At 50.4% G+C, this 26426-nt stretch overlaps 1 protein-coding gene across 1 annotated transcript in view; it reads left to right on the top strand.

Moving 5' to 3' along the window:
- The first annotated feature begins 581 nt into the window (after positions 1-581).
- LOC144817693 (long-chain-fatty-acid--CoA ligase ACSBG2-like) overlaps positions 582-26426 on the top strand; it is a 383515-nt gene continuing 357670 nt past the window's right edge. Inside the window, exons 1-2 of the mRNA XM_078674441.1 lie at positions 582-685; positions 17000-17197. Coding sequence (XP_078530567.1) covers positions 17116-17197 — 82 coding nt within the window. The 5' untranslated portion in view covers positions 582-685; positions 17000-17115. The remainder of the gene's footprint in view (positions 686-16999; positions 17198-26426) is intronic.

The following is a 26426-nucleotide window of genomic DNA, read 5'->3' as shown; positions in this document are numbered from 1 at the left end:
AAGTGACGGGTGCATGTTACAAAAGAGCACCAAACACAGGTAGAAGGGTAATATAGAAGATCAGACAATGAAAGAGCTATCTTTTGCCTGAAATAAAGATTCCACACGGACACTGGCCCTCTGGGTCTGTGTTAAGTTTAGGCTGGGCAGGGCTTGTGTCCAGGCAGGCGCAGTGGCACCGTGGTGGCTGACAGCTGGCACAGTAGGCGGCGATAAGTACACCGCACCGCCTGGCACTTACACCTGGCAGAGTGGCACTAATAAACAACTCCGGGTCGGGTGGGGGCCCTGTCTGCACCGGGGTGCAGCAGGAATCAGTGGGTGGCACATGACGGCTCTGAAGCTGGGCTCAGAAGTGCCCCCTGCACTCGGCTGCCCGGACTCTGGGTGACCCCATGGAAATCATTTATAGACCTTGGCACGGGGCAGAGCGACTCCTGCCAAACTGTGAGGAGCGGGGGTGGGGGCTCGGGGGGTAACCGGAGAGGGCCCGTCCTGTGAGGTGAGCACGGGCCTCTGGGCGCTGCGAGAGAGCAGCGAAGGTGGCGCTTACACCCGTGACAGCAGCCCGGGAGAGGCGTGGGTGCCCACCGCAGACTCCGGGTACCAGGACACCCCCAGGAGGGGAGGCGGAGAGAAGCTCCGGGGGGGTCTGTGATCGCTGCCCCCACCGCCGGGGGTCCTGGTAGGTCACTTGTGTGTGTAGGGAGGGGACCGGAACTACATGGGGGGGCTGGTGGGGGGGACACCACACGCACCCACTGGAGAACAACACACACCAGTCGCATCACACCCCAGACACCTCCGCTGAGCCAGACCCCCACTCACACACCCCACGCACGCGCAGAACCAGACTCGCAGTTTGGGCTTTCCCCTACATGGCTCCTACAGCCTGGCGTGACCAGCCGCCACTACACATCACAGCACATGACACGGCCATCCTCGAGTCTGCAGGGAGCTGAACAGATGGCGCTCTGACATCCAGAGTGAGATCTTTCACATTTTTCATTTAATCTGAGCTATATTTTACATGCCGCTGCCTGATGCTGGAAGACCAAACAAACGAACATCATATATATTTGTTGCCACTCCTTTGACCCCGCCCCCACTCTCAGTGACGTGACCCCGCCTCATTGGTTGCGTCATCAAAGTTACGGCACTTCTTTTAATCTCCTTAGACCGCTGCTCCGAATAGATTCCACAGCCCCGCCCTGGGCCAGGCCAGGATTGCCCCCCCCCCCCCCCCCCAGCTCAGCGCCAGGACACCCTCCCCGTTCATAGAGCGCTGTACAAATACACTCACCATATTGATCACAACACCCCAAACACACCCAGCTCAGATACACTACTTGTGTACGTTTGTCCCGCGTGAAGGGGGCCCCATGACACCCTGCAAGTGTGATGTTGTGTGCTGACCAGTGTTGGTGGTGTGGCTGAATTCTGCTGTGGGCATGCTGACATCCACTGAAATGACCAATCTGTGCTGTGTTGGTTATGTGGTGTTTAGACAAATGTGATGTGCTGGTTGTGTAAGGTGTGTTGTGTTGGTTGTGTGTGGTGTTTAAACGAATGTGCTGTGTTGGCTGTGTATGGGGTGTTGGATTGGTTGTGTGTGGTGTTTTAAACTAGTTTGCTGTGTTGGTTGTGTGTGGTGCTTAAACTTGTGTGCTATGTTAGTTGTGAGTGGTGTTTTAAACTAGTTTGCTGTGTTGGTTGTGTGTGGTGCTTAAACTTTTGTGTTGTGTTAGTTGTGAGTGGTGTTTTAAACTAGTTTGCTGTGTTGGTTGTGTGTGGTGTTTAAACTAAAATGTGTCGTGTTGGGGAGGTTCATATGTGACGTTGGCGGAAAGACTTGTTGACGTCCACCTCAATGCTATATATGAGTGTCTACCCCACTTGTCTTTCTTTTGCTTTTACCGCGCACACACTCTTCCAGGGGGTGTCAGTGAGCTTTACACACAGCTGTAGTGAAGGAATGTCTCGGGTTACTAAGCATCTCAGCTTACATTAAATATAGAGTCTGGAAGCGTGGTAACACTTATCCACGTTTCTTTACACACACACTTATCAGCGTACAGGCTAACCCCTGGAGACTGACGCCTTATGCTGCCGTCCAATGGCAGCCTGCAAAGGGTTAACCAATACAGTTTCGTAAGAAGTGAGGAGGTAGAAAAAGGAAGCATTTAATGAGATCTTTTGCCAGGTCCCAACTCTTGTATAGTAAATCTGATTATCAGCAGAAAAACATATTGGGTCTGATTCATAAAAGTAAACTTTTGTGTAAGTTTATTGCTTTTCCATAGTCACAAAGGTAAACTTAGACCAAAAGTATAACTTTACTACTTCTCGGTATTCACAAAGGTAAACTATAAGTCTAACTTTTTTACTTTTCAGTAGTCACAAAGGTAAACTTACACCAAAAGTCTAACTTTTTTACTTTTCAGTAGTCACAAAGGTAAACTTACACCAAAAGTCTAACTTTTTTACTTTTCAGTAGTCACAAAGGTAAGTTACTACTAGTAAAGCTAGACTTTTACCTACCAAGACCCACAAAAGTGTACGGTGACCTTTGTAACTCAGGCCCCATAAGGCCTGCTACTTTATACTGCTGTCAGCCACCACCAGACTGAGGCCTGGGGCAAGTGTAAATGTAAATGTGTGGGACTTGTAAAGCGCACAGCTGCCCGTAAGCGTCCTGGCGCTGTAGACCGCTGGGGAACCCGTCCTGGTTTTCCCTGTGAGATGATCCCTGCTGGGTATCTCCAGGGTGAAACCAGGCATCCCCGGCGTCTGTGGGGGGCCGTTGTAGAGATGAGGCAAGCTTAATGCCCAGAGTTGCCGAGTGTGATCCCTGGTTAGAGTAGGCACCGAGGCGAGAATTGTCGAGTCCGCTGACCCTGGTCCACGACCCTGCCGCGTTGGGAATTGAACCCTGGTCCCGGGCCGTTCTCTGCTTCCGGGTCTGCCGCCTCTAACCAGTGAGCCACACCACTCCACAAGGAGGGGCTCATCCCGCATGGGATGCAAGGCCGTACCAGGGGCAAACGTCACACCCTACTAATACCTACTTATAGCATACCTACTTCATCTAATGTACTCTATCATTGTTATATATGAATATAAATGCCATATTTCTTTTTGCTCAGATTATAGTGCGTGGTGAGGGGAAAGGGGCGGTGTCCCAGGGGCCATAGTAGTTGCATCGGTACCCTTGCCCCACAACCCTCCACCCAAATAATACACAGACAAGTATGTTTGGGAATAAAAAGTTGCAGGTTTATTTGTGATACAAATAACAGAGCGGGTTAACTGACAGGCGACCCCTCCACCCCGCAACCCCTTGTTGCAGGGCGCCTGAAGTAGAGCCAAAGAAGCAGACACTAGTGGCCCTGGCCACGTGTCGACCGGGGAGGCAAGCCTCCCCCCGGTGGACCTATCGTCCACCTGCCCCGCCCACCTCTGAACAAGGGAGAGTCAACTCACACCTTGCCCAGCTAGGAGGGGCGTTATTAGCAAACCCCCGGTTGCTCAGGTTACAACCGCCCTAAGGACTAACGGGGTGCCGTTGAACCAAGTCCCCAAGAAGGGCCCCTTGGCTATGTATGACTCAGTATGGTGCCTCTCGCACTGTGGCTTCAGGTCCTGTTCCTGCGCCTGTCCTATATGGGGGTCGCCTTGTAACTCCTCCTGCAACCTGGAAGACAAAAACATCATTACTATTCCCCCCTCCCCACTTCCCCCCTTCCATCGGGTGAGCGGTAGGGAGGGGAGTGAACTTGCGGGCCTCGCGTCCGGCGTCGTGGGGGGAAGTGAGGGAGCGGAGGGGGCTCGGGGCCTGAGACTGGGCTGGCGAGGACAGCCGGGAGCGACCAACGGGGACAAGGAGCAGCAGCAAAGAGGGCGCCAAGGAGGAAGTGCGCCCCATATCAGTCAGCAAAGAAAGGGGGGTGGCCTGGATGTCCGGCCCCGCCCACCCACCCTCCCCAAGGCGGGCCAGCGGTTCCCTGCGCACTACTACGGGGTTTGCCCTCCTATGGGGTCCCCTGCAGGGACCGCGGGCCTCCCGCATAGTAGTTGCATCGGTACCCTTGCCCCACAACCCTCCACCCAAATAATACACAGACAAGTATGTTTGGGAATAAAAAGTTGCAGGTTTATTTGTGATACAAATAACAGAGTGGGTTAACTGACAGGCGACCCCTCCACCCCGCAACCCCTTGTTGCAGGGCGCCTGAAGTAGAGCCAAAGAAGCAGACACTAGTGGCCCTGGCCACGTGTCGACCGGGGAGGCAAGCCTCCCCCCGGTGGACCTATCGTCCACCTGCCCCGCCCACCTCTGAACAAGGGAGAGTCAACTCACACCTTGCCCAGCTAGGAGGGGCGTTATTAGCAAACCCCCGGTTGCTCAGGTTACAACCGCCCTAAGGACTAACGGGGTGCCGTTGAACCAAGTCCCCAAGAAGGGCCCCTTGGCTATGTATGACTCAGTATGGTGCCTCTCGCACTGTGGCTTCAGGTCCTGTTCCTGCGCCTGTCCTGTATGGGGGTCGCCTTCTCTTTTTCCACAGCCCTGGGCGTGGCACCCGCTGCGCCCAGAGCCCCCACTACCTAGCCTTTAGTTCCCTCTCTATCTACATCCGGCTCTTTCTAGCGCTTCCCCCAAGTCTAAGAGGAAAATCGCCATCCCCACTTTGGACAAATGAACCCCATCGGATTCCCAGCAACCAATAGACTTGGCATGCAGCAAGCCATGCCTGATGAAACCTATGCCTCTTTGTTCGCTAAATTTGCGCATTGCCGCGTTTACGCGCCTGCGGGTTATTTCCAGTGCTTCCCGTGATATTGCCCCATGCCAGATTGGTCTGGGGGAAATCTCTGACCAGTAGATGCTGCATTGTCCTAGCTCGCCACTCAGGGTGCTCAAGTCTTTCCTCATTATATCTAACAGACGCCTTTTGCCTAATGAGACCAGGTCGTTCCCCCCCAGGTGTACCACTAGAATGCTCGGCCTCCGCTTGTGCTCCCTCACTAATCTACGCAGCGTCCCTAACAGTGCAACCCAGTGCATCCCCGGGAAGCCGAACCATGATATCTCGGTGTTGGTGAGCCCGTGCCTCCATGTGGTAGCATTCACCCATCTCGCCATTCTCGTGACATAGGAGTGCCCCAACACCCACACCTCTTTCCCTGCAATAAAACACAGTGTGTTGTAAATTGTATTTTATTGACATACTTCAAAGGCATTGTAATGGCAACACACACCACGTGGCTCCAAATTGTGAACCACCATGTTACTTAAGGCATGATTATTGTTATTTACATTATTTACATTATTTCGCATTATTGACCACCTGTCTGCTCACCGGGAGTATCACATTCAGTGGTCGGACATACCTCCTGTAGCAGTTGGAGTCCCAGCGACCCACTTTTTTAATTGTTTCATCAGGGAGGCCTGCCCTGAAGGCCGTGGTGGCCGTGCCTATCCTAAATGAATGTGTGCTAAACTTTGCCCCTTCAATTATGTATCCTGCCAAGAACAAGCACCCTTGCATCACGTGGTCCACTTGATACTTGGTGACTGGGGAACAATCAGAGTGGATGAGTAGCAGGCCCTCTGACTGAGGGCGGAGAGGAAGGAACGCGGCCAGCAGAGCCACCGGGCAGTAACTGTCATTACCCAGCCGCTGCAAAGTGATGGTCCTGCCCTTGCCTGATTGGTCTGTCTTGGAGGAATGCAGGAAGATCTCAACTGACTCTGCTGTTGCGTGGGTGTTCCTAAACGAGATGGCCCTGGAGTTGGACTCTTTTTTAGACCGTGCCACCAATTCGCTGATCCTAAATGCACCGAAGAATGCTAGACTAAACGTTAACGCAAAGAGGGCTGCCTCATAGGCGGAGCTCGTAACTGCCGGCAAGGCGTCTATCATGCTCTTCAGGGTGTCGTAATCAATGGGGGCCCTCTGATCTGCCAGTGTGGGCATCACCCTCGCCCAGCCTTTGAGTGCCGCCCTGGTCGTGAACTCTGTCGTGGGGTCCTTCTGACCTGACAATCGAGCATGGTGCCCGATGGCGGACAAATGCCCAGCCATCCAAGAGTGGCTCTTCCCTTCGTCTTTCGCCCAGACCAAGAACGCTTGCACTTTCTCGAACTGCCTAGATTCATCCCGCTCCCAAGGGCCCATGACTTCACAGAATGTCCTCACACATGTTTGGTATCTCCTCATCGTGCTAGGTGCTACTGACATCTCGCCTAGCTCCCTGATGCGCTGCGCCACCGCAGCAGGAGCCATAGTCGAGCCGGGAAAGGCGTCATCTCTTCCCTCGCCCTGGGCCACGCCTCTCGGAACCGCTGCCAATGGAAACGGGAAAGTGCGTCAGCAGCCGTGTTTAAGGCTCCCGGAATGTGCTTAGCCTTGCATTCTACATTGTTATATAAACACACTTTGACCAGTTCCCTTAATAGACATAACACAAGTGCACACGATGCTGACTGGGTATTGATGGCTTGGACTACCGCCATATTATCTGACCATAAAACCACTCTCTTCGCAGACAGTAAGGCCGGCCAGAGACGGAAAGCCACCACAATCGGGAACAGTTCTAAGACCGTTATGTTGGAGGTGATCTTCTTCTTCCTCCAAGCATTAGGCCACCCCGCCGCGCACCAATCTCTGTCCAGAATTGCCCCAAAGCCATCCCTTCCTGACGCGTCAGTAAACAACGTCAGTTCCTGGCTGCTGGTCCAGGGTTCCCTCCATATCACTGATCCGTTGAAATGCTCGAGGAACTCCCCCCACACCTTAAGATCCTCCTTGACCCCAAAACTCAACTGCACCTGGTGGTGCCTGCGCTTGATCTTTGCTGCTGTCCTAGCCAACCTGCGCGCGAAGGCCCTGCCCGCAGGAATCACTTTTGTAGCAAAGCTGAGTCTCCCGTGCAGGCTCTGGATGTCGTCTAGTGATACCTTGTCCTGCCCTAGCACCTGTTTAATTTGCGCCGCTAGCTCTGTGACCTTATCTGCCGGGAGCCTGGCCTCACCTGATAGCGTGTCAATTTCTATCCCCAGGAACACTAATGCCTGCGCTGGACCCACGGTCTTCCCTGGCGCCAGGGGCACTCCCAGATACTTTGTCATACTCTGGAATTTTGACAATGCCTCTGCGCAATCCTTTGACTCCGCTTCGCCTACGAACAGGAAGTCATCCAAGTAATGGGTGACGCCTAGTACACCTTCCACGCTTTGCAGTACCCATTGTAAGAACGTGCTGAAGGCCTCAAAGAAAGCACAGGAAATGGAGCAACCCATGGGCATGCATCTGTCGTAATAGTACTCGTTGCCCACCCGGAACCCCAGTAAGTTCTGGCTGCTGGGGTGTACTGGCAGGAGCCGGAACGCAGACTCAATATCAGCCTTTGCTAGCCAGGCCCCTTTCCCGGCCCTGCGCACGAGGTCCATGGCCACATCGAATGAACAATATGTGACAGAGCATACCCCTTCTTCCAGGTTGTGATTAATTGACTCCCCTTCTGGGTATGACAGGTGGTGTATCAGCCTGAATGCTCCTGGCTCTTTCTTTGGAACTATCCCCAGCGGAGATACCACGAAGTTGTCTAGTGGAGGTAGCGGGAAAGGGCCAGCAACCCTCCCCAGCTCCAGTTCCTTGCTAACTTTGGCTCTTACTACCCCAGGGTTGTCCCTGGCCGACTTCAAGTTGTCTGCGTCTCTGGCGGCTGGGGGTCCTACATATGGGATAATGAAACCTTCCGCAAAGCCCCCCAAGAGCAATCTCCCATCAATTTTGTTGGGGTATCTGTTCAGTAACGGCATCATTCTCTCCAATTTAATCGGAGAGGGCCCCTTCACAGCGCTTAATTCTGGTGAAACTAGCGGACATTCTAGGGATGCGCCTGCCGTGGGTGCTTCGCTACGTCGCAGGATGCCGAGAGAGGGGGGGGGGGGGGAAAGGGGTGCCAGGGGGGGGGGTTTGGACGCGCTGAGGATGGGAGGGGGTTACTTGTACTGCCCACCCCTGCCCCCATGGTGATTGCCTTGTCTTTGTCCTTTATTAGACCTGCAAGACCCCGCCTGGTGCTGTCCTCCGCAATTGCTACACGTGTGCGTGAATCTACAGGAACTCCCCCTATGGCAATGTCCACTGTTGAACAATCTACATGACCCAGTGGATGACCCCGTGGATGACCCTGATGGAGGTTTCCCGCTTCCCCTCTTCTGACCTCTCCCCCTGTGGCCCCCTCGAAAGGGCGGCATCTTATGTTCTTGCTGGGTTGTGGAGCTGGTTTTGTCGCTGGGTGACGCCTGGCTTTCCTGTGTCTTACTGTTAGTCGTCACCCCTTGGAGCGCCCTAGACCCCATATGGTCCATCCACAACTGGACCTCTTTATGGTCCCAACGCATGTTCGGGGATCTAGACATCTTTTTCCTGAATTCCCTATCATACTCCAACCAGCCTACACCTCCCCACTTTTTTGCCTCGTTGTGTATGAGCCTCCCATACTGTACCAGCGCTGGACCTTGTTCGCTAAACTTTTCCATAATGACCGATGACAGTATCGCAAAGGCCTCCAACCAATTATCAATACTCTTCTCTGGCCAAGGCTGGTATCTCACCTTCTTTTCATCCTCTTTCACCCCAGCCTTGCGTGCATCTGCCCCCTGCTGACCCAGCATCAGTAAAGAGAAGATATCTAAAAATTCTCGCCTCCATATTAACTCCTTTGCTGCCTGTGGTACTTCCCAGGACAAGCAAGAGCGCCCTGATAGTAAGGGGGCATCGAATTGCACATCATCCTCGCCTGGCAGCGCTGGGGAGGGGGGTGTTGGCGTGGGGTCAGGTATCGCTGTGTCAGAGGGGGGAGCTGGCGCCGCTGGGGGGGGGGCTATCGAGTCTGGTGCCTGCGGTGGCAGGGGCGCCGGCACCGACGGAGTTGCTGGCGTGACTAGCGGACCCAGGGCGTCAACGGGGTATGTCGGATATGCGGGTGATGCGCTGGGTGAGCCGGTGCCCTCTCGCCCCCTCCCAGTATCTCCCGATGTATTGTGTTCAACACCGGCTCCCCACACATTGGATGGTAGAACTCCCCACCCGCTAGGCCCAGACCTCACACTTTCCCTCATTTCTTTCATGAATATCTCCAGTGTGGACATCATCTTACCCAGATCACTTCTGGTAGCATATTCCGCCGCCGGGGGAATGTTAGCCGGCAAGCTCGATGGGCCAGGGGTCTCCTGGGCCCTGGATGACACGTACGAAGCGGCCGGTACGTCATGCACAACAGCGACTGCAGTGCTAACAGTGCCCTTCTTTTTAGGCGGTGGCGGGAAGTCTTTATTCGTGGGCACCTTAGCTCTTTTGGACGCCCTCACGTGTCCTGTACTATTGGTATCCTCATCTTCGACTGCAATAATGTCATTGTTCACACTTGAATTCGCCGGGTTAACCTTCAGTAAATTAGTGGCCCACGCCACCCCGTTCGTCTCGACTAACTGAAGGAAAATCGCCGCGTGTGCCGCCTGCGCCTCGGTGACGGCCGTCCCTGTTCCTGACATCGTGCCGCTTCCTGAAAGAAAAAACGTCGTGACTAATGGGCCTATCCTCAAAGATTTTGGCCAGCTGGGGTTTGAACCCTGGTCAAAACACACTCAAAGCCCCTGTGAAGTAACAGTGAGCCCCCTCAACCTTCGACATTACACTTTCATCACTTTCCAATACTTACTTCGAGTTAGCCTGTTTAACAGAGGTGGGGGGGCACGCTGTTCCTTGACTGCGACGCAGCGAAGCGATACCTGTCAGGTGTCCCGGCCCTGTAAATATCGATATGAACATTCACGTTAGCCCAAACTTGTTTGGAACTGGGAGCCTGTCGTCCTGACCAGAGCACCGGTCCCGGCCGTGCCACCGTCACGCACAACTAAGACTAGGAGGACCGGACAATGAACACCGGCCCCCTAGGATGCATATCCCTACCCCTACATGGCCAGCCCCCCATGACGCTCTTACCTTCCGCTTTGGGGGGGGGGGGGGTGGGGGGTGCACTGTACTCCCGTCACGATACGTCCCGATCTTTAGTTGCCTGGAATTGGGGGAAACGCAATTACAACATGCCGCAGTATATACAATTTTTCCCTGACATTCCTTCCCCTTCAGCACACATATTGAATTAACTAACTTTGAGTGCACCATTTGCCACTATTATATTCTATATAAATCTTACTTTGTCCCTTTCCGCGCCCATTTAGGATGTGTCATCGCGTCATGCAGTACACCTTCCAGTTACTTCTACAATTGTTGACTTATTCTAACGTGCACCGTGGCAACTGCTGGCGCATCCGCATGACCCGTGACCTCTTCCTAAGGGAGGATGTGACTTATTTAACTTTATGCGCAGTGCTAATGCAAATCCTGTTGCACACAGCTTATGTAAGCCAACGACCCCACGCGCCATGCACTGCCGCTAATACACTGCCGCTGTGGTTGACAATCGGCGCTAGCGCCCTTCAGCGGCCATTAACGGCCGAGTTGTGCCTGGGGGGGGGTTGGTAGCGTTTGAAAGGGGCGGCCGGTGCTTGCGCGCCTTGCACTGTAGTTAGTGCGACGGTCGGCGCTAGCGCTCGACCGCGGCCATTACACGGCCGAGTCGTGCAGGGGTGGTGGCGCATGAAAAGGCGCCCGACAGCGGCCATTACACGGCCGAGTCCTGCGTGGGTTGGTGGCGCATGAGAACGCTGCTAGGGCTTATTGCGCCTAGTCGCGGTATTTATAATTTGTTCCTTAAAGCGGCCTGGGCTTATGAGGGGTGTGGCGCCTGAAAGCGGCGCGCTGTATTCAGCGGCAACTCGGTTGACAATGGTAGTCGTTCGCGCCATTACATGCACGCGGCGTGCGAGGATGCTAGCGCCTGAAGCGGCACCTAATACTGTGTCTAGGCATTAGCCTTAGCAGCTTTTTTACATGGGCGGTATGGCTGGCTTGGCCCGGGAACGTGCCCGGTGCGAGTGGGTGCTGAGCCCGAAACGCGGCGCCACCCCACGTCGATGACGCCTTACTGCGGCGTATTTACCGGCCGCGTGCAGGGGTGATGGCGGCCGCGTGCAGGGGTGATGGCCGCACCCGCAACCCCAATGCACGGGCAGGCCATACCTTTAAGAGGCTCCAACATTAAGGACTACAATTGCCTCGTAAAGCGCTGTCTAAACCTTTTGCATGTAATTAAACGTATTGGTAATTAAACGTCTTGAAGCTGTGGCCAATGGCGGCGGACCCCCACGCCGATCCCCTCCACTGCTGCCCCTTTCCCGCGGAAATCCAACATTAAGGACTACAATTGCCTCGTAAAGCGCTGTCTAAACCTTTTGCATGTAATTAAACGTTTTGGTAATTAAACGTCTTGAAGCTGTGGCCAATGGCGGCGGACCCACACGCCGATCCCCGCCACTGCTGCCCCTTTCCCGCGGAAATCGCGGAAATCACATACAATGGAGCCACAATTAGTTCAATACGCTCCCTTAACCCGTAGCCAGTGGCGGCGGACTCCCCATCGATCCCGCCACCGCTGATCAAAGCTCAACTCCCGTAAATCACATTAACCCGTAGCAGTGACGGCGGACCCACAAGACGATCCCCGCCACAAGACTCGCATTCTCCCGCCTCGCGCCAACAACATCACTTTCCGCACAAAGTCACCAACGTCGGCGCCTTTGGCCCCCGCGCTGGAAGACGCGTGCACGCTGCCACACAACACATCGGACCATGGGCTCCCCCGTGGTAAACCACGCAGCCCTGTCGACTCGGATATTACCGAGGACTGGGCTCGGGGGGAGGCTTAAATGGTCCCTTACCTCAATTGTGAGTGAACTTGCGGGCCTCGCGTCCGGCGTCGTGGGGGGAAGTGAGGGAGCGGAGGGGGCTCGGGGCCTGAGACTGGGCTGGCGAGGACAGCCGGGAGCGACCAACGGGGACAAGGAGCAGCAGCAAAGAGGGCGCCAAGGAGGAAGTGCGCCCCATATCAGTCAGCAAAGAAAGGGGGGTGGCCTGGATGTCCGGCCCCGCCCACCCACCCTCCCCAAGGCGGGCCAGCGGTTCCCTGCGCACTACTACGGGGTTTGCCCTCCTATGGGGTCCCCTGCAGAGACCGCGGGCCTCCCGCAGTAAGTGGATGTTAAATCTATGAGCCACAGCTTTCCAAACTTTTCATGTTGGTGACACACTTTTTGGAGATGCATCATTTTTTGGACACAGTAAGGCAGTGTAGCGAGCGATCGTAGCGAGCGAGCCCAAACCACCTAAGGGGGGTTTCGGGGGGTTCTCAATCACTCTGTCTGTCTCCCTCTCTCTCTCCTCTGTCTGTCTACCTCCCTCTGTCTGTCTCCTTCTGTCTCCCTCTCACTGTCTCCCTCTCACTGTCTCCCTCTCACTGTCTCCCTCTGTCTCTCTTCCTCCCTCCCTCTGTCTCTCTCCCTCCCTCCCTCTGTCTCTCTCCCTCCCTCCCCTGTCTGTCGCCTTCCCTCTGTCGCCCCCCCACCTCTGTCTGTCTGTCGCCTTCCCTCTGTCGCCCCCCCACCTCTGTCTGTCTGTCGCCCTACCTCTGTCGCCCCCCCACCTCTGTCTGTCTGTCGCCCTCCCTCTGTCGCCCTCCCACCTCTGTCTGTCTGTCGCCCTCCCTCTGTCGCCCTCCCACCTCTGTCTGTCTGTCGCCCTCCCTCTGTCGCCCTCCCACCTCGGTCTGTCTTTCGCCCTCCCTCTGTCACCCTCCTACCTCTGTGTGTCTATCTCCCTCTGTCTATTCCAGACAGTAGACGGAAGGGGTATGTCGGTTAGATGGTCTCATGCCAACGCATTTCTTTAGAGGCCAAAATATGTTTGTTAAGAATAAAATAAAATAAAAAATTGACCCGGTGGGGAAGGAGGACATGGAGAGTTTATTAAAAAGCTAACAATATTTGTTAAAATAAAAAGATTTTAATTATCGCTTCCTGCAGAATATATGGTCAGAATTCTTTTTCTTTTCCATACACAGAGCAGACATAAGCTTTGCACACAGACGAGCTGATTGCGTCCCCTGCTGTGTAGAAAGCCTGGCAATTTGCACTATAACAGTGTTTTGTATTTAAATTTCTCGAATTACGCGGAAAGTATTTGAATGAATCACGGTTCCCCACATGCCAGCTCTGTATCTCATCGGCGCGAGGGGGGGATGTTTTATCAGACAATCGGGTGTTTTCAACAGAGACCAGGGGAGAGTGGGTGAATGACGTCGCCGGCAGAGGCCTTAAAGCACAGCTTAATGCCTCTTAATTAGCAGAAGTTATGTGCTAAGTGGCCATTAATACCGGTGTCATCCTGCGACACACCCACCCTTTGCAGGCAACACAGTACTGTGTCGGGACACACAGTTTGTAAAGATCTGCTATGAGCTATGATAAAGAAAATCCTTCGCCACTGGAAGGGCAACCCGTGAGCACTCCTAAACAAAAGAATCGCAAGCCAAAACTCCATTAGTTGTATTTCACTATGGTTTATTTACGTCATAATTCAATAGTGAAAAAATCCATTCATCTGTTCATGGAGTGAATATATCCACTTTTCATTACTATCAAATATTGAACATGTACAGCTGATTCACAGGAGTATGAACACAAATCCCCGATGCATTTCGGGACCAGCCCTTCTTCAGGGGGTTTACCCTGTGAAATGCTTAAGTATGGGCGTGATCTGTGTCGGTTCTTGCGAACGTCACTGACATGTTCAATATTTGATTTTCTTTACCATACTATCATTACACCTGAAGATCAGGAGGTGATGCCCTATAGCAGCCATATTTTGTGAAATTGGAACAAACAGAGTAATATTTTAGTAAAGAAAGGAGTGCGGCCGTTTCTATAATTCCTTTCAAATCTATGAGCTAGGCAGAGGTTGGGGAGTGAAAGGCAGGAACAGTGTGTGAACGAAAGAGGACGTTTGGTGCATTATTCAAAATAAATGGCTCAAGCCCTCTGCCATCATTGACATACATATTTGTTGATACCAAGGAGCTCTGTGGCCCTACACAGGGACTCTAAAGCGGGATTTATGACGTCATGCAGATCTGGGGGACTTGCAGTGTTTTGGTGTTTCTGCCTCACAGCTAGCACCAGGGCACGAGTCGGGGTACACGCAGGTGGACGGCTTCCGCCCACAATTTTCACAGGGTGAACGCCGTCCACCCTGCCAAGAAGTTGGGCCCCACTGAATAATGTGCTGAAGCTGTCCCGGTGTAATTTCCCATCACCTGGACACTTTCAGCAGCTCCTGCACGTTGTCTGCTTTCCATCTGCAACAAGCAACAAAGTGCAGGTGGGGACCGGGCTTTCTTTCTTAAGACTCCTGCTGGGCCCATAACAAAGGCCCAATCTGAGGGGTCATCAGGCCTCCTTTCGTTGGAGTCTCCTGGCTGGGAGCAGTCTGGAGCCTCACACCTGATGCAAATGAAGTGGAGGGGAAACAAAGGCTCGCACCTTGTTAGCACTTCACCCATACTTAAGAGAGGCCGCTTTTCACTTTGTTCAGTCCCTGTTTAGGAAATATGTCTGCTCTGTTAGAACGTCAGATGTGTTGGTCTTTCCCAGTATTTACACAAAGCAAGTTGCATTTATATAGAGCTTACTTGTCCTGAGGAGGCGTTAAAATAATTTAAGTACCACTATTTTTCTTGTATAGACCTACTCATTCCAGTGCAGAGTGTCAGAGCACTTTAAATTAACACGTGCATATTATATGTAACAAGAAATGATATAGGTTTGTAAATGAATGTACAGGGTGTGTTACATAAAACTGGGGGATGCAAGGTGTAGAAGTCACATATCATCTTCCAGAGCTCACTGCGCTATTATCCTCGCAAGGCGCTCAAGCGTACACATGACAGACCTGACAAACATATCTGTGAGGGCTTTGGATCTGATGTCACTTCTTGTGACGCCACTTCCTGTAAAGTCGTGGCTTGTGATGCCCCTTTCTATGATGCCATGTGTGATGTGCTCCGTGATGTTGTGCGCTGTGATGTCGCGCGCCATGATGTCACGCGCCATGATGTCACGTGCATGATGTCACACACTGTGATGTCACTTGCATACTGCCTAACTAGAATAGTCCCCCAACTTCTTTTTTAAGGACTTGTGCCCTGGCTAGCACAGTCCAACACATTGCTTTGAATGGGATAAAACCGCTGCAGACTCTAAAGGGGCGTGACCTAGAACCCCAGACAAGGGCGTGGCCTAAGCATCTTCAGGCCGGGTCTGACACACCAGAATGGAATCGCCTGCTTCATCAGTGCATCGAGGCAGGACGTGCACTAAGCAGTTCATTCTAGACGGAGCCCCAAAAGTGGACATTTGACGGGGTGGGTGGGCAGACAGCCACACTGTCCAGAAGATGCTGATAGCACTTTTAAAAGCTAGTCCTTGATTGACTAAAATATGTTGTTGGGAAAGGTGAGCACACAAAGCACAGGTGTGTTTCCAAAGAGCTCTGCTTTATTTCTTTAATAGAGGATGGAGGTAGGGCCCCCGCAGAGGCCAGCACAGGTAGGCCCTCCCCCCACATAGGACACTGCCCAAATAGAAGACTATTTTCGGTAAGCAGGTATTGGAAGAGATGCTGGACCTGTTCTGGTAAGGTGATGGGTGCTCAGTCTGCGTGTTACACAGATAGCTAGGGCACGCCAGATGTTCAACATCTGGGACATTGTGAACGTGAAAGTCTTGCACCTCTCACGTGTAACAAAGTAAAATCGGGTCTTCCTGATGACTCCCTCAAGCCCGACCTGTTCCTTGAGTCTCAAGGCTGTCTTCTCCACGCCTGTCTTGAACTGATAAATGTTTCTCTGACGTCAGCGTCAGTAGCTGCTATGTGGCACCATGCCAAAGTTCTCCCTCTACTAAAAAAGCCTGCTTTGGATGCTTCCAAATCAGAAAATGTTCGTCCCATCTCCCTGCTGCCTTTTCTCGCTAAAATCCCAGAGTCTCACATTAATGCTATTCTAGCTAATGTTCTCAGTCGAACCATATTTTGGATTCCTCTCAGAAGTGCCTCAGACCATAACATAGTACAGAGTCCGCACTGCTGGTGGTTACTGAGCACCTGTGTGGCTCGTTAGATAAGGGCAGATCCTCGGTTCTGATTCTGCTTGATTTAAGCGCTGCTTTTGACACCGTATCCCTTGAGATTCTGTTGCGATGTCTACAGAACATTGATATTGGTGGAGTGGCTCTAACTTGGTTCACTTCCCCTTTTTATATGAAAGATCCTTTCAGGTTGTTTCCTCTCTCTACAACTCCAAGGTTCACATGCTATGCCATGGTGTCCCCCAGGGCTCTGCTTTGAACCTATCTCTATTTAAAATTTACATTCAACCATTAGCTCTGGTTGCTAAAGCCCGTCTTAAGTCTATCTTAAGTTTGTCTTAAGTCAAGCTTGAGACAAAATCCTAACTTTACTACTACTAAATGCCTTCTGTGAAAACCAAAATTAGGAAGTTTAGGATTTTGTCTTAAGTTAGTTCTGTGAATCGGCCCCAGAGAGCATAATTAAACAGATGAACACACACTGAATCACTAACATTAGTCACAACGCAGTGTGAGTCCTAGAGTTAAAACGTTTGTGTTTTTGTTCCTTTATGTCTTCTCGCTCTCTCTTGTGACCCCATTCTTCCTATCATGGGTCCATAAGCCTGATTTATTCAGGGTAGTAGGACAGGAGAGCCTGCTGCAGTTTATATCCTAATGCCCACTCGTGCCCACTCGTGACCAAGCGTGTCATCTTGCAGGGTCTGAGACAACCCACTCATCCATATCTACTCCCCAGGCTATGACATAAGTGTGTAAGTAGAACACTGGCAAGCACAGAAAGAAATACTCCATTGCTGCACTCCTGACATGCCCCTACACACCCACAATGCTCAGCAGCATGCACTTTCTAACTCTTATGAATTTCTTTTTGAACTGCAGGACGTTCCAGTCAGACTTGCAATAAGAACTGAATCTGGTGACTCTTGTTAGACTTCAGAGCCCTGAGGCGGCCATCTTGGATCTGCAGCCGTAACCGTGCTATCCAGTGACCAGCAATGGCTCACCGCTTGGCAACAAAGGCACCCTGTATGCGGCAGCTTCTCTGCAGGAGCACGAGCTGGGCTTCAAGAAGAACAGGTAGGAATGACCTCCTTGTCGCCACCAGAGTTAGGCAAGGCAGACAATACTCAGAGTAATGAAGATTACCGGTAAGTAATCTGGGCAATTCTCCTTTATCGATACAGTGATGCATTCCAACCACACAAATGTGCACTACAGCAGAGTGAGAGAGCGACAGGGAGACTTACACCGCTGATCTACACTAAACCAGTGGTTGGCCTCAAGGAGAGAGTACCTTGGCTGGTGTCTACAGAACGACTGCTAGATTTGAAACCAGTGATCTGGAAGTTGTGGCAGCTCAGTTTTTGCAGTAATGAGGCAGATCTTTGAGAGAGGAATGAGACATTACGTTCGATTGGTCAGTTTCAGGAAAGCGCAAACTCTAACCCCATGTCAAGGGTTAATTGTGGCGTTATTAAATACTTCTTTTTCTCTTTCAGAAATATGCCTTAAAATATTTAAGTACTATAGACAACAGGAACATTAGGTGTTGATTCAGACACCTGGATGTCAGCTACAGAAGACGCAGCCACAGAGCTGAGGGTACCCCTTTGTTAACACAACTGCCGACAACAGGTGAACACATGACAATTGACAAAATATACAAAAGGATAGTAGATGTGCAAGCACTAGAATTGTTAATGCGTCAAACTTCTCTACAGCAATGTGGGAACACAGCAAAAAGAGGGATTTCCTAGATATATTCTCAGAGCATGTTTTCCTTCAAAACAGTATCCTCAGGAGGGTTTACAGCACCTGGACATTGGAGCTCTTGGGTTGATTAAAACAGCTTCACCGAATGATAGTTAAGGAAACAGCAAATCTTTTTCCTCTGCCCCAAATATTGCCCCACATTCTCCTCTTCCACTTTGTTTTCTGTACCCTGAAGGACAAAAACACAAAAGGGGGGAAGGAAGAGGATAGAGGGAAGCAGAGATACTGGGTTAGTGCCAGGAAAGACCAAGCACCACACACGGCTGCCAACATGTATAGAGTCAGAGATTGTTTTGCTGATCTGAGACCCCTGATGAATAACCATGTGAATGGACGACAACTGGGTATCATGTGAGCAGCAATTGAGGAAACATTGGAGATGATCTTGGTTTTACCAATTCTACTCTTAAAATGGTGCATTGCATGCTGTGCGAAGTCACTGAGCTGCGGTGCATGATAGGGAAAGGGCAGGAATGGCCCGTTCTTAACATTGTACAGCGCATGACTGACTTTTCCCAGCGCTGGTGCACAATGTGCTGTCTAGGGCCAACGCCGGCACTCGCACCATGTTAGCTGGGTTGTTTTTATGCAGGAAGGTTTCTCTTCCTACAAATAAACAATTTTCCCTGGCAACAGGGTGCCTGCGCCGGCGCTAGGCAGCTTTTTTGCTCCAATGCTAGGGCAAACACAGGGAAGCACCATATTAACTTATATGGCACTCCCTTGGCGTACATAGCGGATCATGCGGGGCTCACGCTTTTCACCTATGCTGATGACTCACAAATTGTTTTTTCCCTATCCCAATCTGACCAGGCCTCTTCCTCCCTCCTTCAGTCGGGTCTTAGGGAAATAGCCACCTGGGTGAATCTTATCCTACTCAAACTGAATGGAGGGAAGACAGAGGTCCTGATCCTTGGGCATAAACATGATCTGTGGAGTGCCAAACATTGGCCATCTGAAATGGGCCCCCTTCCATCTCCATCTGAGCACGTATGTAACCTGGCAGTGACTATTGATAATAGGCTGACTTTGCAAGTACAGGTAAATAAAGTATCTGCTACCTGCTTCACTATTCTGCGCTGGTTATAGAAAATCTTATGGATGTTGCCTAAGGACACCCAGAGGTCTGTAATTAATGCCTTGGTGACCTCTCGGTTGGATTATGGAAACATACTCTACCTGGGGGCTACCAAGGCAGTTACAAGGCTCCTCCAATTGGTCCAAAATGCTGCTGCACGTCTACTCTGCGGCTGTAAGAAAACTGAACACATCTCAGGGCGCCTCTGAGACCTCCACTGGCTTAAAATGGAGAGTCGAGTAAAATTCAAAGCCTTGAGTTATATGCACAAAATCAAGACTGGGAATGCTCCCAGATATCTGCAAACTCTTGTTAAAACTTGTTCTCCTGCACGCATGCTTCGTTCTTCCTCTCAAGTTCTTTTCTGCCTGCCTAAATATAAATACTCAAGAATGGGCGGCAGGTCCTTCTCTTTCCTAGGTCCCAGACTCTGGAATTCTCTTCCCCTTGACATTCGTTCAGAAAACTGTTATGGTTGTTTCTGTAAATCCATTAAAACCTTGCTTTTCAATCAGTAACCTTCTGGATTTCTGCGTCATACTGCTCATGTTTCTAATAGCGCCGGGAAACGCTTCTTGGGTAGCTGTCGCGCTCTACAAGCTTAATAAATAAATAAATAAATAAATATTCTTGTGAATACGGCGCATCTCTGCGTTTTAAAAATGTCAGAGCACAGCACTGCCAAATTTGGCGCAGCCCTGCTCTTTAAAATGTTTTTTAAAATGTGTCCCATTGTTTTTCCCGCATTGGGAAGTACACCTTTCCTGGCAGTGCTGCAACATCTTGTTGATGTGAACAGTGTCAAATGTTTATGTTTGCTCCTCTGCTCATCTTTGGTCCAATCGCAACAAAAACAACCATTTGCATGGATTTATCTGCCTCACCACGGTGTAGGGGCACCATTCTAAATATGAAGAACACCCCCCCTCCACCTCACCACACTCATCTTACGCCGCCCACCTCACTACAGTGTTTACTTCTGCTCTGCAACTGGCAGCTGCCTCCCCAACTCCTCTCTCTTTCTCTCTTTCTTCCTCTTCCTCTTATTCCCTGTCTCTGTCTCGCTCTTCCTCACTTGCTAAAAACCATGGGGCAGATTTACAAGAACTGACGCATCTCTGCATATTCAAAGAGATGCGTCAGTTAATTTGTGTCACACAAAAAAACCCTTGCACCACCATGGATGTGTGGCATTTACAATGCAGTGCAAGGATTGACCGATGCGTGACGCATCTGTTGGCGTAAAGGCAATGCATTGCTGGAGTCGTGTCGCAAGCACGACGCAACTCCAGCAATGATGAGGAATGCCTACTCCTATTATGCTGCATCACTTTTTACGTCTGCTTCAAGGATTTGACGCAGTGGCGTCGAAGAAGTGACACAGTGGCTTCCTTACATAGGAACGCCCACCCTGCATACATTATACCTGACGCAGGTATAATGAGGCGCAGGGCTTTGCAACAAGACGCATCTCCCTAGATGCATCACGTTGTAAATGTGTTGCAATGTGGAGCATTGTTTATGATGCTACTGCATCACAAAAGTGGTGCAACGGTGGCGTGAAAGTGTTGCAAGGGGCTTTTAAATCTGATCCCATGACATCAACAAACATCTCTTACCCTCTCATTCATCTCCTTTCCTTTATTTGTTCCCTTGTTAAATGGCTGCAAATACCATCTTTTTCTGACATTTTTCTATTCCAAAAAGCAGCTTCGGATGGTGAGAAAAAAAGGTTCTAAATATGAAACAAAGAAAAACTAAATAGTAATACAGAGTGGTCACAAAATGGCCAGATTGGTTTTATTGACAGCCACACACATTAGCGTCACTTTACAGAGTTTTCCAGTGAAGCGCTACTTTTGTTTGATCCTTTCTTTGAACAGCATTGTTGTGCATCATCCTGGATGATTCGTAAAGTGGAAAACGTTTAATGTGATCCTTATCAGCTGTTTTCCTTATTTTAGTTTATAAAATGTGTACTGCGGCTCTGTGTTCAGGGTTAGGGTCTTTTTAAACCATACTGCTCACGTTTTGTCAAGATATAGGCAATGGGCATTGTGTCATGTTCTTAACTTAACCTTGTGTGATGCAGCATTTGAGATTATTCCAAGAATGGGCCTGTGGAGGAAGAGACTTAACCATTGCTGAAATCAGCCGCGGTCTGTGCAGGTACCAGCCGTGGTGCGGTGGGGCTGCGTGGGGGGCGTATTTTGAGGGACGATGCAGAGGGAACATTAATTATGTATTTAATTTTCCTTCGAAATACCCCCCCCACGCGCCCAATGCCTCATCGCTTTTACCTGCATGTACTGCGGATGGCTGACACACAAGTCTCCTGTATTTGGGACTGACAGTTGATGGCTCATCCACAAATGGGAGCGCTCAACGTGAAGTCTGCATCAAATAATATCTCTCAACCATCAGTCTTTACAGGAGCCTGCGATCTTCCATTGTGGCTTCTCTTGGACATTGAGGGCTGGTCTCTAGGTAGTGTATATAAAGTATGAAGGTATTACTTTGGAGCACTCTCTGCCTTGTGACGTGTGCTGTCCCATTGCCCTAATGGTTTTTATGGTCTGGTTCGGCAGTGCATCAGTCACCGTACAATTATGTGAGGAACACCATAGAGGGACTTTGGCTCCAAACCCAGATCAGTTGACTTGGGGTGAGTGTTTGATTTGCTCAAGCGCTCCGTCCTACATCCTCTTGGTATCGCTTTGTTCGCCCTGAGTTGGCAGGGTATGTCCAGACGTGAGTCCCTTGCTCACTCTACCACTGGCTGATGAGGATTATGAATCCGAAACCGGTCTCAGGTTGCTTGTTTCCGGTCCAGGGAAGACATGGGTTGACAGTTCAGGCTGGACTGTTCCCATGAGGCACAGGGTCAGACTGATTTGCATATGGTCATGTCTGAACTGGGGTGGTGGAGTGTGTGTGTGTAGGTATACTTGTAAAGCGCACTGCTACCCCATCTCGGGGTATCCTGGTGCTGTATACCGCTGTGGAACCCTTCCTGGCTTCCCCTGTGAGATGTTCCCTACTGGGCACCCCCAAGGTGAAGCCAGGCATCCCAGCACTATTGGGGCCGTTGTGGAGATTAAGCAAGCTATTGCCCAGAGTTGCAGAGTGGGACCCATGATTAGAGTAGGCACCGAGGCGAGAATTATCGAGTCCCCGGACATTGAGCCCAAGACCCTGCCGCGTCGGGAATTGAACCCTGGTCCCGGGCCAGACCTCTGCATCAGGGACTGCCGCTTCTAACCAGTGAGGCACACTTCTCCACTAAGCTAAAGAATGATGATGGATTAAACCCAGATCAGTTAACTGGGGTGAGTGTTCGATTTGCTCAAGCACTCCGTCCATCCTCCCCTTTGGTATCGCTTTGTTCGCCCTGAGTTGGCAGGGTATGCCCAGACTTGGGTCCCTTGCTCACTCTACCACTGGATTCAAGATAGCCCCATAGGAACTTATACTGAAAATCTAAAAGGGTTTAAGATGGAGCAAAGACATCAGCTCCAACGTTATGAAGGCATGTTTGGTCTTCATAGCAGGAGGCACTGACCTGGTGGCCTCTCCCACTGCCGCATGGTCGATGTTCTGTTCCCAATTGATAAGCCTCTTCCCAGCTAAACAGCATTCCCATAAGGCTTCTTTTAGTCGCCAGTTTTCAATCTCAAGCCAAACTAGGGTACTGAAGAAATCCAGAAATAATGCCTTGCGGACCCTCAAGATATCCCCAGGAAACAACGAGCTCCTGAATGTGTACAAAACCGCCCAAAAATCATTTAGGCAGGCGCTACAAAAAGATAAACGACTTCACCTAGGCCAATACTCTAGTCATAACTCTAGTTCATCCAGCTTTGGGTCGGCAAATATTGCAGAAGCTGACTGGTCTGCCTTCCTGACAGACCACTTTAGGTCCTCAGAGCGAACAACGCCTATAGACACATGTGCTCCTAACCCGACGAAAATAAGCCCGAGTAAGAGCTGGAGCAGGATCACTGGCTGTTTAGATCCTCGAAGTGAAGATCTGCAGATCACCCAAGAAATGTTCCCAAAGTATTATTAAAAGCAAGAACAGACGGAGCTCCGGGTCCAAATGGCCTACCACAGAACTTGTTCAAATCAAACATAGACCTTTGGTCGGGATACCTAACCAACCTTTTCAATTTTGTATTAAGAAGCTCAACCATACCGGATTCTTGGCGAGGTGCAATAATCCATCCGATTTACAAGTCAGGTTCTCATGCCTCTACAAACTATTATAGATTAATTGCCTTTTTAGACATTGAGGCTAAGCATTATGCAGGTACTCTATTGGAGGAGCTCAGAACATGGGCATAGCAGAATAACCGGATCCCAATGAATCAAACCGGCTTCACCTCTAATTCCGGCACTTTGACCAACTTACTGACATTGTCTATAATTGTTGACAAAGCACTTACTACATCCAGGGCTGTTTTTTGCTGATTTTAAAGCCGCATTCGATCGGGTCCCCCTGGCTGGTCTATGGGAAAAGCTAAAAAAATGGGGGATCCCAGCAAAACTCCTGGAGGCGATTATCCAATTGCACTCAGGCACATGGGTTCAGGTGAAGTTGGGGTCCGGCACACATCTCTCTCGGAAAATCATGACAACTGGAGGTGTCAAACAGGGATGTGTGCTGGCCCCACTTCTTTTTAGCCTGTTTATAGCAGACTTGCCAGCCACCCTAGAAGAAACAAACAGCCATCCACCCAAGATGGGAGGTTTGCCAATAAGTAACCTTTTATACGCCAACGACTTGGTCCTTTTCAGTCTTACACGGGTAGGGCTGCAAAGGCTTTTAAACAAACGACACAGCTATACCACCATGAATAGCTTAGAGGTTAATTTAAAGAAAACCCAAGTGGTTACCTTCGGAAGAAAAAGTAACGTTGGTGGTGGATGGCTGTATATTAACACGAGCCTTTCAACAGGAAATACATATAAATACTTAGGGGTCAACTTTGACTCCAGGGGTAACTTTGCCAAACAGCGCAATGAAATTTCAGTAAAAGCCATGAACCTTCAGGTGAGCCTCTCTAAGCTTTCAAAAAATCTGCCTGGCCCAAGTCTATCACCACTATTGGAAGTTATGAGTGCAAAAATCGGGCCGACTCTGTCGTATGGCATTGAGATTTTTAGGGGTAAACTAAATACCAATTTAAACCAACATGTGACTAAAACTGCCTCTGCCGCACAGATTAGACTAGAATTGGGCTTATTAAACTATGAAATCTCTAACATCGGCATCTATCTAAATCTGTGCCACAAACTTAAACAAGCAGACAAAGGCTCATTGGAGTCATTAGTTTGGTTAGACATCTCCCAGAAAAACCCAGATGGCTCTTACGGTGGTTTGTTTAAGGATTCCATCCAGCAAATGTCTGTGGGCGACCTATGGGTCCTCAATCCCAGCAACACAGTATTTAAAACCAGTATTAAGAAATGTATCAGAATGAGGTCCCTAATTATTGATAAAGCTCATTTCGCTAAACGCAGACACGCATGGGCAATAATAAATTCTTACGGGCGGATATCTCCCGCTTCCTATCTGTCCTGCACTTACTCCTTGTACTTAAAACTCAGCTTCATGGCTGTCAAACTGGGTGACTGGCAATTTCTAAAAGATTTGCCCTCTTGGCGTCGTGCGTCAGAGGATTTATTGTGCCGAGGGTGTGGCAAGACGGCTGAAACTTTGGAGCATGTGGTTTGTCTTTGCCCCACTCTTATGTCACAGTGCAGACGTAAATTGAAAACTGAGTGGAATAGGCTGGGAATTCAGACCTGCAGACAAGCAATTATCGCAGCTCTGACTCTTGAAAATACAGCTTTAAATATAGGCCTTACAACTTTTATACGTCATGCATACCGTAATTTTACTCAGTAACCGGAAGGGCCTGCCAACGCCTTCTTCTTTTAAGTAACAGTCTATACTAAATTGGACTTTATTTTATGCTGCCAAAACCGTTTTCATCTGACTGCACCTTATCATAACTTGCTGCTATTTGTTGAATACCAGATTGTATCTACTAGCTCAACATTGCTAATTGTTAGTACCACAAACCTCTTGTGTTTTAACGCCATGTTGACATTGTTGTTTTGCACCTTAAGGGGGTCATTAGGATCGCGGACGGACTTGAGTCCGTCTGCGACCCCAGAGTAGGAGGGAACGTCCGCATGGGCTGCGGCGTTCCCTCCGTGCAGATTAGGATGTGACCGCCAGGGTGGCGGTCACATCCTCTATCTTTAACATTGTGGCGGGTGCAGCTTCAAGCGGCACCCGCCGCAATGTTAAAAATGCATGCACTGCATTTGCGTGCACAAAGCGGCAGGCACCGCGCGGTGCTTGATGCTTTGTTCACGCAAAAGCAGGGGGGTACCATAGGTACCCCCCATGTGCACCCCCCACCCCCCCCTTCACCCAGGGGGCCTGCAACGGGCCCCCGAAGTGAAGGTCCGTATGCTTTTCCACGGCGGAAAAGCCGCCACGGAAAAGCATACATTTTACACTATCCTAATATGGCTGGCGGTGTATGATAGACACCGCCAGCCATGTTAGAGCTTTTCCGCAGCGGTTGTAAGCCAACCGCGGCAGAAAAGCGGCGGACTGAAACCAGGACCCACCAGCCATCCTAATGTGGCGGTGGGTCTTTGGTGGGTCCGCAGAGGATTTTCCGCATCCGCTGGGCCGGCGGTGGCTTCCGCCGGCCCGGAGGATGCGGAAAATCCTCCATCATAATGTGCCCCTTCGTTTTTTAATCACTCATATGTTTTTGAAGCCCCCTAATGTAATTTGGAAGATTTTTATCTAATCATTCTTTTTATGTCGAGTTCCCTCTTTTTTTTTCCCCAATAATGTGTATTGCTGTTGGAATCTCCAAGGTGCTCTTTTAAGGATATTTTATATCCAAATAAAGATTATTATTATATATATAAGATAGCCTGGCTGATGAGGATTATGAATCTGAAACCGGTCCCAGGATGCTTGTTTCCAGTGCAGGGAAGGCATGGCTTGGCAGGTCGGGCTGGACTGTTCCCATGAGGCACAGGGTCAGACTGATTTGAATATGGCCATGTCCGAACTGGGGTGGTGGAGTGAGCTAAAGAATGATGATGGATTAAACCCAGATCAGTTGACTGAGGGTGAGTGTTTGATTTGCTCAAGCACTCCGTCCATCCTCCCCTTTGGTACCCACTCACATGGTGGACACAGGAGTGGCTTCTCCATGACAGCCAAGGACCTTTGCCCGGCTAAAAAATACCCCTAGAGCAGAAAAAACAAAATGGCAATAAAGTATATTTACTATCTTTTTATTTTAAAGCAACCCATCCTGAGCCAAGTGTCAGGACGGGGTGGGGAAATTGCAGGTGAGTGGTAGTAGGGAGCTGTGCACTTATGTTTCAAGTGCGCATGTCCCTTTGTCCGGCAGT

Source organism: Lissotriton helveticus, chromosome 2_1, assembly GCF_964261635.1.
Source record: "Lissotriton helveticus chromosome 2_1, aLisHel1.1, whole genome shotgun sequence".
Classification (NCBI taxonomy): Eukaryota; Metazoa; Chordata; class Amphibia; order Caudata; family Salamandridae; genus Lissotriton; species Lissotriton helveticus.
Note: the sequence above shows the minus strand (reverse complement) of the source record. Positions and strands in the feature narration are given on the sequence as shown.